The sequence below is a fragment of the Carlito syrichta genome, unplaced genomic scaffold (assembly GCF_000164805.1).
Source record: "Carlito syrichta isolate Samal-C Ts95f unplaced genomic scaffold, Tarsius_syrichta-2.0.1 Scaffold309294, whole genome shotgun sequence".
In the NCBI taxonomy this organism is placed as follows: domain Eukaryota; kingdom Metazoa; phylum Chordata; class Mammalia; order Primates; family Tarsiidae; genus Carlito; species Carlito syrichta.
The window spans coordinates 328,816-347,036 of record NW_007253390.1 but is presented as its reverse complement, the minus strand read 5'-3'; the positions used below and the strand labels follow the sequence as shown (position 1 = coordinate 347,036).

At 37.7% G+C, this 18,221-nt stretch overlaps 1 protein-coding gene across 2 annotated transcripts in view; it reads left to right on the top strand.

Annotated features, from left to right (window-relative positions):
- Positions 1-2,258: 2,258 nt before the first annotated feature.
- The window catches only part of KIF14 (kinesin family member 14), a 65,818-nt gene continuing 49,855 nt past the window's right edge, over positions 2,259-18,221 (top strand). The window contains exons 1-10 of one of the 2 annotated variants that reach the window (XM_008067107.1): positions 2,259-3,454; positions 5,405-5,659; positions 6,480-6,567; positions 11,190-11,288; positions 12,608-12,660; positions 13,490-13,520; positions 14,345-14,452; positions 15,505-15,621; positions 15,929-16,044; positions 17,806-17,978. In XM_008067107.1, the coding sequence (XP_008065298.1) occupies positions 2,337-3,454; positions 5,405-5,659; positions 6,480-6,567; positions 11,190-11,288; positions 12,608-12,660; positions 13,490-13,520; positions 14,345-14,452; positions 15,505-15,621; positions 15,929-16,044; positions 17,806-17,978 (2,158 nt within the window). In that variant the 5' untranslated portion in view covers positions 2,259-2,336. The remainder of the gene's footprint in view (positions 3,455-5,404; positions 5,660-6,479; positions 6,568-11,189; positions 11,289-12,607; positions 12,661-13,489; positions 13,521-14,344; positions 14,453-15,504; positions 15,622-15,928; positions 16,045-17,805; positions 17,979-18,221) is intronic. The other variant, XM_021717125.1, reaches the window with a different exon arrangement.

Sequence of the window (18,221 nt, the reverse complement as noted above, 5' to 3'; positions counted from 1 at the left end):
CGTCTCGAGGGCGTTTCCAAGGTGGCACACCCTGCGGAGGGGCGAAGTGTTGGGGCTGGGGAGGGCGTGTAGACGGTTCCTCTGCGAGCGACCGCTGCGGTGCGGGCGGGTGGCCTCGGCTACTGTCCCCCACTTGATTACCCAGAGTTCAGGGCTGGCGGCGAAGGAGTCCCCGAAGGAGGGTGCAGGGCAGCACCTCTGTGGACACCCGGGAGCCGGACTTCAGGGCCTCCCTCACTCGTGGAGTCTCACCCACCAAGTCGGCTGGCACGGAGGTACCTTCTCAGTCACAGCTCCTCGTAGTGACCAGCTGAGGAAGAGCTGGCGCACTGGATGTTTTGGTTTGAGTTGTGACGGCCTTTCCTTGTATTCCTTCCAGTAGCCCTCTTTAAAATCTGATGGCGAAACTCCCCAAACAAACAAAAACTGTACTGATTAGGGCAAGCAGCACATAGTTTTTAGTCGCAGTAGAGTTTTCGGAATCTTCCTTGCCTTTGAATTATTTCATCTCGGGAAGATTCTCTACTTTGAAAAGTTGACGGGAGTCGCTTATAACATGACTTTTGGGGGGGGTAATGATGACTTATTTATGTGGAAATGTAAAAGACCCACTTAAGAATTAAATTCCATTCATATAGCAATAATCTGCAATAGTTTGAACAGGAGTCATTTTACAAATTAGAACCAGCCGTGCAAATTTAAAGACTTGTTTGCATCTGTGTAAGAAGCCTGATGCAGAGTTGACTGGAAGCCCGGCTCTTAACTATATCACTCCTATTCTCTTTCGTTTAAACTTTAATGCCTGATAGGTATTGTTGACGTATTTTTACATAAACCCACTCTTGTGTAATGTGTTGTCTTACTGCTAAAGGGCAGGCTGTCTACTTATCTAATTTTGCATCTTCTGAACACAAGGAATTATCATACTTACTGCTTGTTTTTTATCATACTTATTTGGGAATAATTTGCCTTGTGACAGCAACCAATGTAATCTCTTTTATAGGCATTCTTGTATTCAACATACCTTTAAGAGGTATTTATAAAAAGTTTTTGCTCCACACTCCGTTGGTTGCTAGGGCTTCCTTTAGTCCTTTTCTCTACTCTCCAAGCTGTGGGTACTTGGGGGAAATTTTTTTCTACTTTTTTTTTTTTTTTTTTTTAGTGTTGGGTTCTCTGTCCCCCAGGCTGGAATGCAGTGGCACAATCATGACTCACCAGCCTCAACCTCCTGAGCTGAGGTGATCTTCCCACCTCAGCCTCCTCCTGAGTAGGAGGGCCCCCAGAAACCTATCACTATGCCTGGCTAATTTTTTGATTATTTCTGTAGAGATGAGGTTTCCCTCTGTTGCCCACGCTGGTCTTGAACTCCTGTGCTCAAGCAATCCTCTCACCTCAGCCTTCCAGAGTGCTGGGATTACAGGCATGAGCCACAGCACCCAGCATAACTTTATATCTCTTAAGTCGCTTGGCATTTGACCTGATATATGGGTTATCTGTGTATATTTCCTCTAGACCAAGGAAATAAGAACAGGAGACTTGTCTTTGAAGTATATAGTATCTATCAGAGAACCTGCCACTAATGGGAACATAGTAAATATTTGTTGAATAATGATTGTAAGCTCATTGAGGGAAGAGATTTGTCAGACCTTACTTGGGAGCAATATCTGAGCTGGAGATTGTGATTTATTGTAATGTATGCCTCTGGGGTTTTACTTACACAATGGGAGGTACTCTTTATATATATATATATATATATATATATATAAGGAGTACATATATATATATATATATATATATATATAAGGAGTACATATATATATATATATATATATATATATATTTTTTTTTTTTTTTTTTTTGAGTTGGAGTCTCACTCTGTCGCTCAGACTGGAGTGCAGTGGCCGCTCCTGGTCACCGAGCCTCGACCTGCTGGGCTCCGGCGATTCTTCCGCCTCAGCCTTCTGAGTAGCCAGAATTACAGGCGCGCACTACCACGCCCAGCTAATTTTTTGATTTATTGTAGAGATGAGGTCTCGCTGCCCAGGCGGGTCTCGAACCTGCAGGCTCAGGCAATCCACTCAACTCAGCCTCCCAAAGGCGCGGGATTACAGGCTGAGCCACCGAGCCCAGCTTTACTCTTTATATTTTTAATGCTTGTTTGTAGTCTGTGTAACCTAAATGTTTTTGTTTGTTTGTTTGTTTGTTTGTTTGTTTTGCAGTTTGGAAGATATTTTTAGAAATTGAAAAATAAGAAATGACTGGAAATCAACTGAATTTTCAAGGAAAAGTTTAGGTTCTTCAGTAGCATTCTTTTAAAAAATAACTGTTCTGCCAAAATGTCAGTACACACTGCTCATAATAGAAAGAACAGCAACATCCTTGGTAGTCCTTCTTCTGAAGAGAGTTCATCACTGAGTGCTCTCACTCACAGTAGCAGACTTAAGCTGCATTTGAAGTCGGATATGTCAGAATGTGAAAATGATGATCCATTACTGAGATCTGCATGTAAAATCAGAGACATAAATAGCACCTATGTTATTTCTGCCGGTAAAAAAACAGGAGATACTCCCCTTAAATCTAACCCTGTGAGTAGCTTGACACTTCAGAGAAGAGCTACAAGGAACAAAGAATCATCTTTGCTTGGTGGTGAGCGGGGAGACACAATTGAAAAAACAGCAGAAACATGTCTTACGTTACAACGTCGTGCTAAAACAGATTCTGCAGAAAAGTGGAAAACAACTCAAATGGATTCTTTCAAAAAGTTGAAAATGACACAGAATGTGGGTGGTGAAACTGAAACTAATTGTGCCTCTAAGGAAACCAGTAAAAATGTAAAGATTGTAAGTAATGATAAAAACTCTTTTGTGGCATCTTCTCTATCTTCAGCTAAAGACCCAAAAGACTTTGAAATGATGGCTGATAAGAAATATAAAGAAACATTTTCTGCCCTCAAAGGGGCAAATGAAAATGATTCACTTAGGTACTCAAGTAGTAGAGCACCCATTGGTTCCCAGAGTCAGATTGAAGTTGGTAGATCAGAACACTTGGCAACAAAACCTATTCAGAGTCAATTGGATATCAAAGTGTCAGGAACAGGAAACTTATATCATAGAAGTATTGGGAAGGACATTACAAAAAATTCAAGTAAATTTGGAAGCTTAGAGAAAAGAACGCCTACGAAATGTATAACAGAACACAAATTGACACTGAAGTGTGGCATGCCTCAGTTTAAGAGCCCAACTGCATCAATACTGAAAAATAGAATGTCTAACCTTCAGGTTAAACAAAGGCCAAAAAGTTCTCTTCTTGCAAATAAAAGGGAAAGGTCACAAGAAAATACATTACCTCCTGAAGAAGATGCTGCAATTCAGAACACTTCTATAGTAACAGACCCATTAAAAGTAGAAAATAGTCAAGTGACAGTGGCAGTACGTGTAAGACCTTTCACCAGGAGGTATGTTATGTCTTATAAAATCTAAGACCAAGCCAATAACATGTAACATGTTTTTAATTTTCTGCCTTTGGAAAGTCAGTGTTTTCGTGTATCTTCAAATTCTTTTATTTTTTTGAATTGGAGTCTCACTCTGTCGCCCAGACTGGAGTGCAGTGGCCGCTTCCGGCCACCGCAGCCTCGACCTGCTGGGCTCCGGTGATCCTTCCACCTCAGCCTTCCGAGTAGCCGGAATTACAGGCGCGCACTATCAAGCCCGGCTGATTTTTTCATTTATTGTAGAGATGAGGTCTTACTGCCCAGGTGGGTCTCGAACCCACGGGCTCAGGCAATCCACTCCCCTCAGCCTCCCAAAGGCGTGGGATTACAGGCTGAGCCACCGAGCCTGGCTTATCTTCAAATTCCTTGGCAATATTTTTATATAGAAAGAACTTTTATGTTTAGTTGTAGTATGTGGATAATAAAAAAATTGAAATCACCACATTTTCTATATATAAGTTTCTCTAGATATATTATTTTTAAAAAGTCTGAATGAGTCACTTAAGACTCTAATGCAGTCTGCTTTCAGACCTGCAGTGTATCCTGGGATCTTCTATCTGTTCCTTAAAAAGAGCCATGACAGGTTAGTCATTCCTTGAAGAAGTCCTTTCAAAACCCTTTCCAGAGTGGTGATTATCATGATCATCTTCAATTTATATAGAGTGATTATAAATGTAGTGATTTATTAGGTTTTATTTTGATGGGAAAAAATCTCTCCCTAAAAGTGATTGTGGGTGGGATAGACAGATTAGAGATGGGGTTGGGAAAGATGTACATGACAAAATATGATCGTGGAATCTAATTGTTTTAAAATATTTTAAGGGAGGATGGTGAAAAATGTCACAGGATCAGTAGTAATTAACTTGATGCTGTGTATTTAAGCAAGTAGAAAAGAGTTTAGTGGTTGTTGTGTGTGGGAAGGAACCTCCAGTTTGAATCTAATTGGTCAGTAGGTAAAGGCAAGTTATACAGCTCTGTAAAATTTTTTTTTAGTGGTTAGTAATAAGGGGAAAGAACTGAGGATGAGTTGTTTTGAGAGAGTTGGGAAGCCTAACAGAAAAGACTTAGGAACCATAACAGGAAGAGAATCAATAGAAAAAAGAGCTGGTGGGAGCAAAACCCAAGATGGATGACTACATTGAAAAGAACTTAATAAGGGACCAAGTGCCTGATTTCAGACTCATCAGACAAACTTTGAAAGCAGGGCCAATGTGGAGTGGCTGTTATCAAATTGATGAGGCAGATGGTTTCCAGGATAAATTCTGATTTAAAGCAGAGTCTCAGGGTGGAGGGTAGAGAGAGAAAGGTGGGTGGCTATCTGGGACCAGACAAGGAGTGATATTGTTTTTCTACAGATCTAGAGTAAGTGAAAGATTACTACCTAAGTCTGAGATGGAAGGATGGACATGAAGATTTGTGATTTTAAGGGAGAGAATCTAGAAGGAGGGACCTTTAACTAGTAGCCAAAATCAATTTATGATTTAAACTTGAATATTCAAATGAGTTTGTTGAAGTTATATTTGTATTTTATGCCAGCTTTGTATAGATTAATACCCCAAATTTGTATAATAAAGATGTTTCTAAATTTGATCTGAAGAGTATAGGTAGATTATAGTAAGTACCGGATGGGCAAAAGTAGTTCAAAAGGAAAAATCTTATAAAGATAGGATGTGTTTTCTGGAGAAGAAATTTGTAATTTCATTTTCCCTTTGAGGAATGGCACTGGAACCACAGAAAGTATATTTTGGAAACCCATTAGATTAATGTTTGCAGGCTGCATTTACCACATAAGACTAAAGGACGATCTCGCCTTAGAAGAATGTTATATTTAGCAAGTTCTGAGGCATGCTATGAGAACAATACCCACAATAATTATAGAAACTTGATTTTCTTTTTCTTTGTGTGTCTTTAAAGAGAGAAGATTGAAAAGGCATCCCAGGTGGTTTTCATGAATGGAAAAGAAGTAACCGTGGAACATCCTGATATGAAACAAGTTTATAATTTTATTTATGACATTTCATTCTGGTCTTTTGATGAATGTCACCCTCACTATGCTAGCCAGACAACTGTCTATGAGATGCTAGCAGCACCACTTCTAGAAAGAGCCTTTGAAGGCTACAATACCTGTCTTTTTGCTTATGGTCAGACGGGCTCTGGAAAATCATATACGTAAGTTATATTGCAACTGCTTTATCCAGAAATGTTTAAATCTTTTGTGAGAAGCAGCATAGTGCGATAGAATATAGTTTTGAAACCACACAGATCAAGGCCTAAATCTCATCCATACTAATTCTGCAAACTAGTTCTCATTCATACTAGTCTGGCAAACTTGGGCAAATTACTTAACCTCTGGGCTTCAGTTTACACATGATATACAGTTTACCTTATAGTTATCATTGGTCCCATTTTTGAAGCCCAGAGAGGTTATCTTATAAGTATTATTGTGAGAATTAAAAGTAAGGCATCTAAACCGATCATGGTGATGCATGCCTGTAGTCCAAGCTATTTGATAGACTGAGGTGTGAGGATCACTTCATTTCAGGCATTTGAGTCCAGCCCAGGCAACATACTAATGGCAAGACCCCATCTCTTAAAATTTTTTTTAAAAATTAAGCTATCTGATAAATGGTAGTTATGGTAATAATACCTGTTCTAGAAGGAAATACTCAGAATTTTAATAGTAACTAACATTTATTGAATTCTTACTGTATTCCTGGCACTCTGCTAAAGGCTTTGCTTGTACTCTCTCATTTCCATTTTACAGAAGATGAAACTGAAGTTTAGTGAGGTTAAATGTCTTGTCCAAGGTCATAGAACTAATAGATGGTAGAATCAAGATTTGAAACTCAGGCAGATTTGGCTCCAGAGTTCAAGTTCTCAACTTGGAGATTAATTAACTTGGCTCCTCCCTCCCCAGCCCATTTCCCAAAAAGAATTTTTAAAAATCTAATTAATTTTGTTTCCCCCTTATTCATAATGTATTTTCTAGGATGATGGGATTCAGTGAAGAACGAGGAATAATTCCAAGGTTTTGTGAAGATCTTTTTGCTCAAGTAGCCAAAAAACAAACCCAGGAGGTATGTTCTCATAATATCTGCAAGCTTCGTATCAGAGTAGAAAACAGTCAAATCAAGTTTAAATCAGAGTCATGGCCACTAAAGAAATACTTACTGGAAGATGTACTCCTTGTTTCTAGATCACTCTTTTTTGGAGTAGTGGTATGGAGAGGGAGGGCAGGGCTGCTAAATTCAGAATCAACTTCAGTGGTGGACAGTGCTTAGAGGAGTTGTCTCTTCTGTCCTCTCTAGGTTCTCTGCTCGATTTCGTGTGTGTGTAGAGGCTCACAGTGTGGTAGCTGTGTGCCATTATGTATGTCTCTGTAGTCAGATAGGTACATGGACTTAACCTAAGGACAGTAGGCTAAACTTTTGGATAATATGAAGCACAAAAAGTAGTGAAGCTGGGCTTTGAATCCAGATTTTACTTCAAAAGACTTGCATTTTCCACTGTACTACACCTGAACAGGCTGTGCTGGCTTCCCTTTTCTCTTATTTATACATTCAGCAAGTGTTTACTGAGCATCTGCTGTTGCCAGGCAATGTGTTAGACCAATGTTTTATTCCTGTCAAATTTGCTTGATTATCACAATCACCAAGGATGTGGTAGGGGGAGGTATGTCTGTGCGTGTGTGTGCAGGCACTTGCTAAAAATCTCTTCTGGAGATTGAGTCAGTTGATCTGGGTTAGTGCTTTGGGTTTTATAATTTTCATGCTTCTAGTAATTCTTACAAAGGAAAATTGGGAAAATATTGTACTAGATTGGGGGCAGAGTTATCAGACCCTGTCTCTGTAGTCAAGAGAGTGTAATGGGAGAAATGGGCCAATTAACAGTCAAGTACAATCAATTACATGCTAAATAAAACAGATGCTGTGGTAGCCTATATAAGTGAGAATATGTAAGACTGAAGGGAGACAGAGGTTCTTGTAGTGGAAGGAACAACTGAGCTTATTTTTGAGGGCTACATAGGAGTTATTAGCTTGGTGCAGAAGGGGAGAAGGACATTCCTGGGAGAGGGAGCAGCATGTGCAAAGACTGGAAAGCAAGAAAGGAGGGAGCCTTTGGGAATCTATAAATTGTTTACTTTGTTTTGAGCTTGGAATTTGAGGGGGGAGGGTAACAAAAGATGAAACTGGAGAGACAAGCAGAACTCGGCTCATGAAGGACTTTATAAACTATGCTTCCAGGAATCTAGAAGGCTGTGGAAGGGTTTTAAGCAAGGAAGTCATATTGATCATATTTGCTCTAAAAAAAAAAAAAAAGATAGCCCTGGCTGCAATGTGGAGAATGGACTGAAGAGAGGTAGAACTGGACACAAAGAGATCAGCTGTGGGACTTGTAAGCTGGATGAAATATCCTGAGGTACTAACTAAGATAGTGACAATAGGGTGGGCCAAGGGAGCACACATCTGAGAGATCTTTGTAAGTGTTACTGGTAAGACTTACTGACAATTGGAAATGGAGGATGAAGGAGAGAGAAATCTATGTTTCTGGTTGGAGAACCAGAATAGATATTGGTGGCATTTTTTGAGATCATGAGAGGAAAAGCAGAATTGAGTAGATGAGGAATTCTGTCTTCTCTTCTCTGTGGATACACTGCCCTCCCCATCTTCTCCCCTCAACCTCTCACTTCCAGTAATTGAATTGAAAATAAAGCTGGGCTCGGTGGCTCAGCCTGTAATCCCAGCGCTTTGGGAGGCTGAGGTGAGTGGATTGCCTGAGCCAGCGGATTCGAGACCCACCTGGGCAACTTGGCGAGACCTCATCTATACAATAAATCAAAAAATTAGCCGGGCGTGACGGTGCACACCTGTAGTTCCAGCTACTTGGGAGGCTGAGTTGGAAGGGTCACCAGAGCCCAGCAGGTCGAGGCTGCAGTGGCTGGGAGCGGCCACTGCACTCCAGCCTGAGTGACAGAGTGAGACTCCAACTCAAAAAAAAAATGAAAAAAGAAAATAAGAGGAGTAGGGGGATCAGTAGAAACATGGTGGTCTGGAGAGTTTGAGATGAAATGTGATTCAAGTCCAAGTTTAGTGGGAATAAGAGCGAGAAAGCTGTGGCCTTGTGGGGTAGAGTCTTCTATTGGCTGTTTAAGATTTTAGAGGGAGAGTAACTTGAAGGTAATAAAAGTCAAGGAGATATAGATAAATGAAATAGAGGCAGAGCTCTTTGGAATGATTTCACAGAACTGGGAGGCTGAGATTTTGCATGGAATAACTATATCACCTAGTAATACAGTATAATGCATAGTTAAGACCAGGGACTTAGGAGATAGATTATTTGAATTTGAATGTAAGCCACATTACTATTCTAGAAGAGTGACCTTGAACAATTTGCTTAACCTCTCTCTGTGTTTCAGCCCAGAAAATAGAGATGATGTTGATAATATTTTTCTCATAGGTTCATTGTGAGGATTAAATGAGTTGGTCTATGTAAAAGGTTTTGAAGAGTACCCAGAACATAGTGAACCCAACTAAATGATTGTGGTTATATGAATCTTGGAATTACTCAGGATGGTAGAGGGTAGGTGAATGGGAGTAATAGAGAGTTGTATAGTCAGCATGATGGCAGAAGAAGTAAAAAATAGGTCCTCTCCAGTGTGGCCCTGATGACCTTTCCCAGCACATCTCCGTCTACATTTTTATCTCTAAGTCCTTCTGGAGCCTCCATAGTGTAATACACTATTTTATATAAAATAGGCATTAATACATGCTTGTTGAATTCTAAGGCTCCCACACTGTATCACAGCATGTGTAGTGAACTTATAATTACATGGTGTCCCATAAACCTGGTCTTCTGTCTGGAAGTGCTTTGTTCCTCTCCCATGACACCAACCATACTCTGCCTTGTATTTCCCTTGTACTATATTGCATCTTCAGTTAGAATGTACATTCTCTCAGGATAAAGACTATGTCCAGTTTATCTTATATTCTCCTGCAGCTCTTAAAAGAGTGCTTTGTACCTAGTGGGACACAATAAATATTTGGTGACTTGAACCTAAATCTCTTTGACACTCCCTTAAAACTTTCCTTAGAGAAATTTATTTCTCTAATAAGGAAACCATGCCCAAACTTTCAGAAAGCCTGTCTGGAAGCAAAATTTCCTCTTTCTGGCCTTTATACCATATCTTTCTCAGTCAAAGGAGGAGAAAGTCAGCCCCAATTAGTCTGATGATGCCTTTCTGCCCCAGTCAGAAGAATTATTGATTTAAGTTTTCATCTTACCAGATCAAATGCTAGTATACAGCAGTGTCTTTCCTGTTCTGAGCACACAACATGCACAGACGCTGCTGTACTTACCTGAAGAATGCCTTACTCTCTCTTTCTGGTCAAGTCTGCTCCATCTCTCACACCAAACATTCTGTTTATTTCTTCCCCATCCTCCCTGGTTATCCTAATTTTTTCCCTTTTTGATGAGTCATTATTCCTCATTTTGGTTCTTAGTTTTCTATTGCTCTGTCTCATCTATTGGAGTATTATGTTGTATTTCTCTGCAATCTTAGCCTCATGGGCAAGAACCTTACACTTCTTCATATCCTATGACAATAGCCTAAAGCCATACACATAGTAGGCTGGTACTTAAGAAATGCTTATTGGGTTGAATTGAAATTAAGAAGAAATGCAAATACTTTGTTGTTCATATTATAATTTTTTTAGTGAGAGGAAATTTACATAACAGAATTAACCACTTTAAAGTATACAATTCAGTGGCATTTAGTATATTCATAATGTTGTACAACTGTCATCTCTATCTAGTCCCAACAAATTTTCATCGCCCTTAACGGAAACCCTGTACCCATTAAGCAGTCACAACCCATTTTCCCTTCTCCCCAACCCCTGGCAACTACTAATCTGTTTTATGTTTCTACGGATTTACCTATTCTGGAAATTTCATATAAATGGAATCATACTGTGACTTTTTGTGTCTGCCTTCTTTCACTTAGCATAATGTGTTGGCAGCTTATCCATGTTGTAGCTTATATCAGTAATTCATTCCTTTTAATGACTGAATAATATTCCATTGTATGGATATACCAGTTTTGTTTATCTGTTCATCAACTGATAGACATTTGAGTTGTTTCCACCTTTTGGTTATTGTGAATACTACCGATATGAACACTGATACATGTTTTTGTTTGAATAACTGTTCTTAATTATTTTGGATGTATAAGGGGTGGAATTCCAGGTTCATGTGGTAATTCTGTGTTTAACCTTTTGAGGAAGTGCCAACTGTTTTCCAAAGTGGCTGTACCATTTTACATCTCCACCAGCAGTGGAGGAGGGTTTCTCCACATCCTCATCAACACTTCTTGATCTCCCTTTTTTTTTTTGGATAATGGTCATATGGTCATCCCAGTGAGTGTGAAGTAGTTTCTCATTGTAGTTTTGATTTTCATTTCCCTACTAAGAAATGATATTGAGCATCTTTTCATGTACTTGTTAGCCATTTGTTTATCTTCTTTGGAGAAATATCTATTTAAGTCTTTGACCATTTTTTAATTGGGCTGTTTGTCGTTTTGCTGTTGATTTTTACAAGTTCTTTATATATTTTGGATACTAGACCCTAATCACATATAATTTGCAAAAACAAAAAATGCAAAGAATTTTAAAATAAATTGCATGCTATGTTTCTATTCTACTAGGTCAGCTACCACCTAGAGATGAGCTTCTTTGAAGTATATAATGAAAAAATTCATGACCTTCTGGTTTGTAAAAGTGAAAATGGGCAGAGAAAGCAACCAGTAAGATTAAAATAATTTATATTTGTTTTAAATGTTTGTTCTTATAAGTACATATAATTGCATGAGTTCTCAGGATGATATACCTTAATTTTTTACTAAATTGCTATTATTTGATAGCAAAGCTTGGGATCTGCAGTCTAACTAGGTTGTTATTTAGAAAATAAGCTTATTATTTCCTTAGTGGACATAATATTAGTTATTAAAATCTAGCCTCTTTATTTTGACCCACAATTGAGTAAAAGTTAAATATAAAATATTTGTTCAAAGATTTAGTTGAACTACCAAAGTCAAATCCCAGATAGTCTATAAGGCAAAAAGCAGTAAAAGCTTTTAAAAATATATTTTTAACATAGAATACATATTTCAGTGAATTATTTAACAAATTTGTGTCTTGTAGATAATCTGTGAAGTAGGAAATTTCACAGTCATATGAGCTTTTTATTTATTTATTTTTTTGAGTTGGAGTCTCACTCTGTCACCCAGGCTGAAGTGCAGTGGCCGCTCTCGGCCACTGTAGCCTCGATCTGCTGGGCTCCAGCGATCCTTCCACCTCAGCCTTCGAGTAGCCGGAATTACAAGCATGCGCTACCATGCCCGGCTGATTTTTTGATTTATTGTAGAGATGAGGTCTCGCCAAGTTGCCCAGGCAGGTCACGAACCCATGGGCTCAGACAGTCCACTCACAGCCTCCCAAAGCACGGGATTACAGGCTGAGCCACCGAGCCCAGCTCATATGAGCTTTTTAAAAAACTGCTATTAGAATTAAAAAATTTTAATTTTACAAAGGACTTTGGGGCATAAGAAACAATCTGAAGAAGTCAATTGCTTTCTCCACTTGTTCATGTCATGCAGTTTACTGTTTATTGGTGACATCAAAATACTTAATCAGAACTTTACCTTTTCTTCTGTGACTTCTATGTTTTAAAATTTCTGGTCAAAAAGTTGAAAACGTATGTTAACAATGAGGAAAAGTTTAATGTCTGAAATTTAATGAATGTGTTTTAGATGCTTAAAAGTACACAAGTATAAGTAATAGCTACTGCAAGATTTAACTTAATAAAAAACTAGTAAGACTTTTGATGCTATAATATATTGTTGCATATTGTGCTACTATAAACTGTTTTTGGTATTGAAGCAGTTTCTTAATGCCTTACAGATTTGTTTTTGTGAGAGCCTTTATATTTTTTCTTTTTCTGGATAAAGTAAAGACAAATCTCTTCACCTTCAACTCAAAATATAGAAAAAGCAATCATTTAAAGTTATATTTTATTTGAAATATTTGTCATACTTCTAATAATACAAATATTTGCTTCTACTAGCTGAGAGTACGGGAACATCCTATTTCTGGACCATATGTTGAAGCGCTGTCAATGTAAGGAGGAAAAAACAAATGAATAGAATAATAGAATAATGTTGTTCTCCAATAACTTTATTGTAGTCTTATTGACCTCCCCAGCTTTGAAGCCCATAACTGTTTAGCCATAATATTATCTTATTAAGTTGTCTCCCTTTCCCCATAGGGTGTTAGTTCCTTGTTTTTATTTTTGCTTTTATCTTTCACAGTACCTTTAAAGTGTCCGGCATAGAGTATTAATATACTAAGTAAGAAGTAAATATTTTATCTTTCTTCCTTTTAGACCTCTCTTTTCCCCATAAAGTTAAATCTTCCCTCTCAATCTGCTTTTTATATCTATTACTTTAAGTTGAAGAGGGAAGAATGTGCTAAGATGGGTTAAGAGTGTTATATGCCAAGAGTCATTTACTTTCTCTTTCAACACTCCAAATGCTTTTCTTACAGGAAAGGAAAAGTGATTGGGTATAAATTTAGCTCCATTTAATAATCTGGGCTTATGTTGGGACCCATACACGCCCAAATACACATAGAGCTGTGTGTGTGTGTGGGGGGGGTGTGGTGTGTGTATTAAAGTATAACTTTTGGTATTGTGATTTAGACTTGAATATTAAAATACCTCATTATATTAAGAAAAGTCATACTTTTTGGTAAAATTAAAGCATTATTTTATTTTCTGCCCTTCAAGAATGGGGAAAATTAAAGATTCAGGGAGAATCAGTATAACAGTATTTGTGAATTAGTCTGTTGCAATCTTCAGAGTGTAATTATGTAATTGAAATGCTATTATTTTATGAGAACAAGAATATCATTAGTAAAATGGATTTTGTCTTTTCATTTCTTAAAATAGGAATGTTGTCAGTTCTTACTCTGATATCCAGGTAAGACTGATTCTATTTTGTCTTCTTTTCACTAGGTAGAGCATAATCCTAAATATTCATAAGAATATTTCTCCTTAATTGCTGTCTACACAAAAATAGACATGTTAATGTATCATGATCTAATTTTTTTAAACATTTTAAATTTATTTTTATTAGGCAGCCTTTTGAACCAGAGTAGGCTGAGAGACGCCCATGAACTGATGTTGTACGTGATCTTACCTAAAGGCAGAGAAGTGCTGAACTGATTTTGTTTGTTAAGCTTTCACAAGAATTGCTCTTGTGTATTAAAAATAAATATTGAACATCATGTCACCTTAAAGGAGTAGCATTTTTTTTTTTTTTTGAGTTGGAGTCTCACTCTGTCGCCCAGACTGGAGTGCAGTGGCTGCTCCCGGCCACCGCAGCCTCGACCTGCTGGGCTCCGGCGATCCTTCTGCCTCCACCTTCCCAGTAGCCGGGATGACAGGCGCGAGCTACCACGCCCGGCTGATTTTTTTATTTATTGTAGAGATGAGGTCTCGCAACCCAGGTGGGTCTTGAACCCGCGGGCTCAGGCAATCCACTCACCTCAGCCTCACAAAGGCGCGGGATTACAGGCTGAGCCACCGAGCCCGGCTAGGAGTAGCATTTTTTTAAGTAAGCTACTATTGTCTGATTCTGATTTCTGTGACACATACAAAAAATAGGCAAAGATAAATATTTATTCATTTCATTTTATAAATTAATTATGTGTGTATATATTACCAAATGTGCTTTCTTTGTCGTCTCTTAATTTTTAATTATTACGGTCTGCCGATCTGACCTTATTTGTTTTTTCTTATTAGAGCTGGCTAGAATTGGGAAATAAACAAAGAGCAACTGCTGCTACTGGGATGAATGATAAAAGCTCCCGATCTCATTCAGTTTTCACCCTGGTGATGACCCAGACCAAGGTATTTTATTTCATTTTGTAGGCAAGATAGTAAATACAATACATTTAAGTTTCATGTATATCTTATTATATCTTATTTTCTTCTTTAAATTGTTAATAAAAGGTAAAAGGGTCATATAAATACATAAACTAAACTGAATTTTAGAAAATATACATAATGACTGAATGACTTTTGGTATATATGGCAGTATGTTATTTATCAATTTTAAAAATCAATAATAGATGATTATTTCATCATGATATCATAGATATGACCATATCAATATATGATAGTATATTATCAGTGATATATTGTAATTATAGAATATTTAGAAAAACATCAGAAAGTAAAAGTTTTTATTTTTAATTTTAAAGATGTGGGGTACAATTCAGGGTTCGGTATACAAATGTTCATTATTTAGGTACCCTTGTTGATGAGGTGTGCCCCCTCTCCCATGGCAGTTTCCCATTGCTGTCAATTCCACCCCCACCTCCCTTGGCCTCTTTGAGCATTAAACTTTTTCTCTATTTAATATTTCTTTACTATAACTGAATTTTAATTCCTTTAAAGTAATTTATTTCAGCATAATTCAATCACTGCTCAATATATTCTTTTCAGTAGACTATGTGAATATTTTTGTGTTACAAATTATCACAAATTCAAGAAGGGATGGTTTTAAAAATAAATGCATGACTTGTACTCTTGTATAACTTTCTCTTTTACAGTTTTATTTTGATGGAGCTGAGTATGGTGGCTTTTGTCTGTAATACTAGTGCTTTTAGAGGCTGAGGCAGGAGATTGCTTGAGGCCAGGTGTTTGATACCTGCCTGAACAACACTACAAAAAATTTAAAAATTAGCTGGGCATGGTGGCACCCACCTGTAATCTTAGCTACTCAGGAGGCTGAGGCAGGAGGATCACTTGAGCCCAGGAGTTTGAGGCTGCAGTGAGCTATGATTGCACTACTGCACTCCAGTCTGGGCAACAAGTAAGACCGTGTCTCTTAAGAAAAAAAGACTTCTATCGATGGCAAGTCATGGAAGAATTTAAAGTATTCTAATATTTTGTTGTAGACAGAATTTGTGGAGGGGGAAGAACATGATCACAGAATAACGAGTCGCATAAACTTAGTAGATCTGGCAGGCAGTGAGCGCTGTTCAACGACGCACACAAGTGGAGATCGGCTGAAGGTAAATGTGATGCTTTTCTCCTTTTGATGAAATGTATTCCTGAAGACATTATGTTTAGGCGAGAACAAACTGAATATACTTATCTAAAAAATGTATCTTTGTCTGCATTGCTGTGGTTTAAAGACAGATACATACTTTTTAGTTATGATTAATTTTTAAAGAAACTAAATTCTGAGTCATAAGAAAGTTGGTAGTTTATAGAAGAAAATATTTACTCAATAATTAAATGAGAGAAATGTATCTTGTGAAATAAATTTGTTGCTGAGAAATTATTTTAAGTTAAAAAATTCTTTTGTCTTATATACAGGAAGGTGTGAGTATTAACAAGTCTTTGCTATCTTTGGGAAAAGTTATATCTGCACTCTCTGAACAAGGAAACCAAAGGAGGGTTTTTATTCCTTATCGTGAATCTGTTCTTACATGGCAAGTATCTTTTGAAGTATAAAGAATTTTATAAAACATAGTGAATACTATGGGGAAACGAATGATAGGCTAACCTCATGTAACTTTGAGATGCAGAAATGGGTGGCAGTATGAATTCCTGAACCAAACTACTTGGATTTGAACCTCAGCTCTGTATCTTATAAGCTCTGTGACTTTGGACAAATAACTTAATATTCTGGCCTGCTTCTTCATCTGTAAGATAGGAATAATATCAATACTTTTGTGGTTATCAGGAGGATTAAATTATTAATGTGAGGCTGGGCACAGTGGCTCACATCTGTAATCCTGGCACTTTGGGAGGCAGAGGCAGAGGATTGCCTGAGCCCAGGGGTCCAAGACCAACTTGGACAACTTGGCGAAACCTCATCTCTACAATAAATTTTTAAAAATTAGCCAGTTGGCACATGCCTCTAGTTCCAGCTACTTGGAAGGCTGATGCTGAAGGATTGCCTGAGCCCAGCAGGTAGAGGCTGCTGTGGCCATGAGTGTGTCACTGTACTCCATCCTGGGCGACAGAGTGAGATGCCAACTTAAAAAAAAAAAAGTTAGCCGGGCTCGGTGGCTCAGCCTGTAATCCCGCGCCTTTGGGAGGCTGAGGTGAGTGGATTGCCTGAGCCTGTGGGTTCGAGATCCACCTGGGCAACTTGGAGAGACCTCACCTCTACAATAAATAAAAAATTAGCCGGGTGTGGTAGTGCGCACCTATAGTTCCAGCTACTTGGAAGGCTGAGGTGGAAGGATCACCAGAGCCCAGCAGGTCGAGGCTGCGGTGGCCGGGAGCGGTCACTGCCCTCCAGTCTGGGCGACAGAGTGAGACTCCAACTCAAAAAAAAAAAATTATCAATGTGAAACTCATATATGTACTATATGAGTGGAAACAGCTATTCTTATATTTAACTATTATTTGTGCCTGATGTTTGAACATATAGAGTTTTACCAAACATTGCTGTGTGTATAAAGTGAAATAGAATAATTTGTTTGCATAACACACAGTGGCCAGTACATGAATGATCAGTAAGTGTTTTCATTAGTGAATATATATTTAATTTCCAATACATTACACTCAAATTACATCTGTATAGATTTAATATTTAATTATGATAAGCACTAATATACAATTATTATAAGGACTGCATTTCTACTTGATAGCAATGTGTCTTTATCATTGATTTATTATAATATAGTTGCTGCCTTGACACTTTTAAGGGAAATATGATTTTCTAATGCCTTTTGAAAGATAAAAGCAGTAAAATTCATTTTGTGTTAATAAAATATATATTTTAAGTCTCATGTCTCTTTTTTCTCTAAAATAAATGTTTTGCATGCAGTACAGAATTTTTTTTTATATGTACATCCATCACTGTCAGCATTTATTGAGCACCTACTTTGAAAGGTTGTGGTAGCATTGAAAATACAAAAATGACCAAGACACATGATCCCTTCCCTAAAGTAGCTCACAGTCTCATAAGGGGAGAGGTATCTTACTAAATATTTGATGGTTAACCATATTTTAAAATCTCTGTGCAGATTATTGCTTCATGAAGCAATATAAAAAGTATAAGAGGAAATATTGTTTATAAGATCTAAAGATAGCTACAAATATCAAAGAAAGTGCTAAATGATATTTGAGTAAAGAGTGTAGTACTGTATTATATACCTATTAGTTTTGTGCTTTTTGATAACTACTGTTATTAGGTTGTTGTAGAAGCAAAGTCTAATTATGACTCTTTTTCCTTCAAGGCTGTTAAAAGAAAGTCTGGGTGGAAATTCAAAAACTGCAATGATTGCTACAATTAGTCCCGCTGCCAGCAACATAGAAGAAACCTTAAGCACACTTAGATATGCTAACCAAGCCCGCTTAATAGTCAACATTGCCAAAGTAAATGAAGATATGAATGCTAAGTTAATTAGAGGTAAATATTTTTCTCAGAATTTAAAAATTATTCTGCCACAGTTTAGATTCATATAATTCCAATCTTAAAATAAGCAATTTAAGAAAATCAAATATTTTTCCGTACCTGTTTTTAACAGATTCTAGTCATCAGCCTACAGTGCTGAAGGAAAATAGGTAGAAGGACAACAGGAAAGTAATTAGGGGAAAAAGCAGAAAAAGAGTACAGAAAATAGAGTCTGAATAAAGGGGAAATAGCACAGCC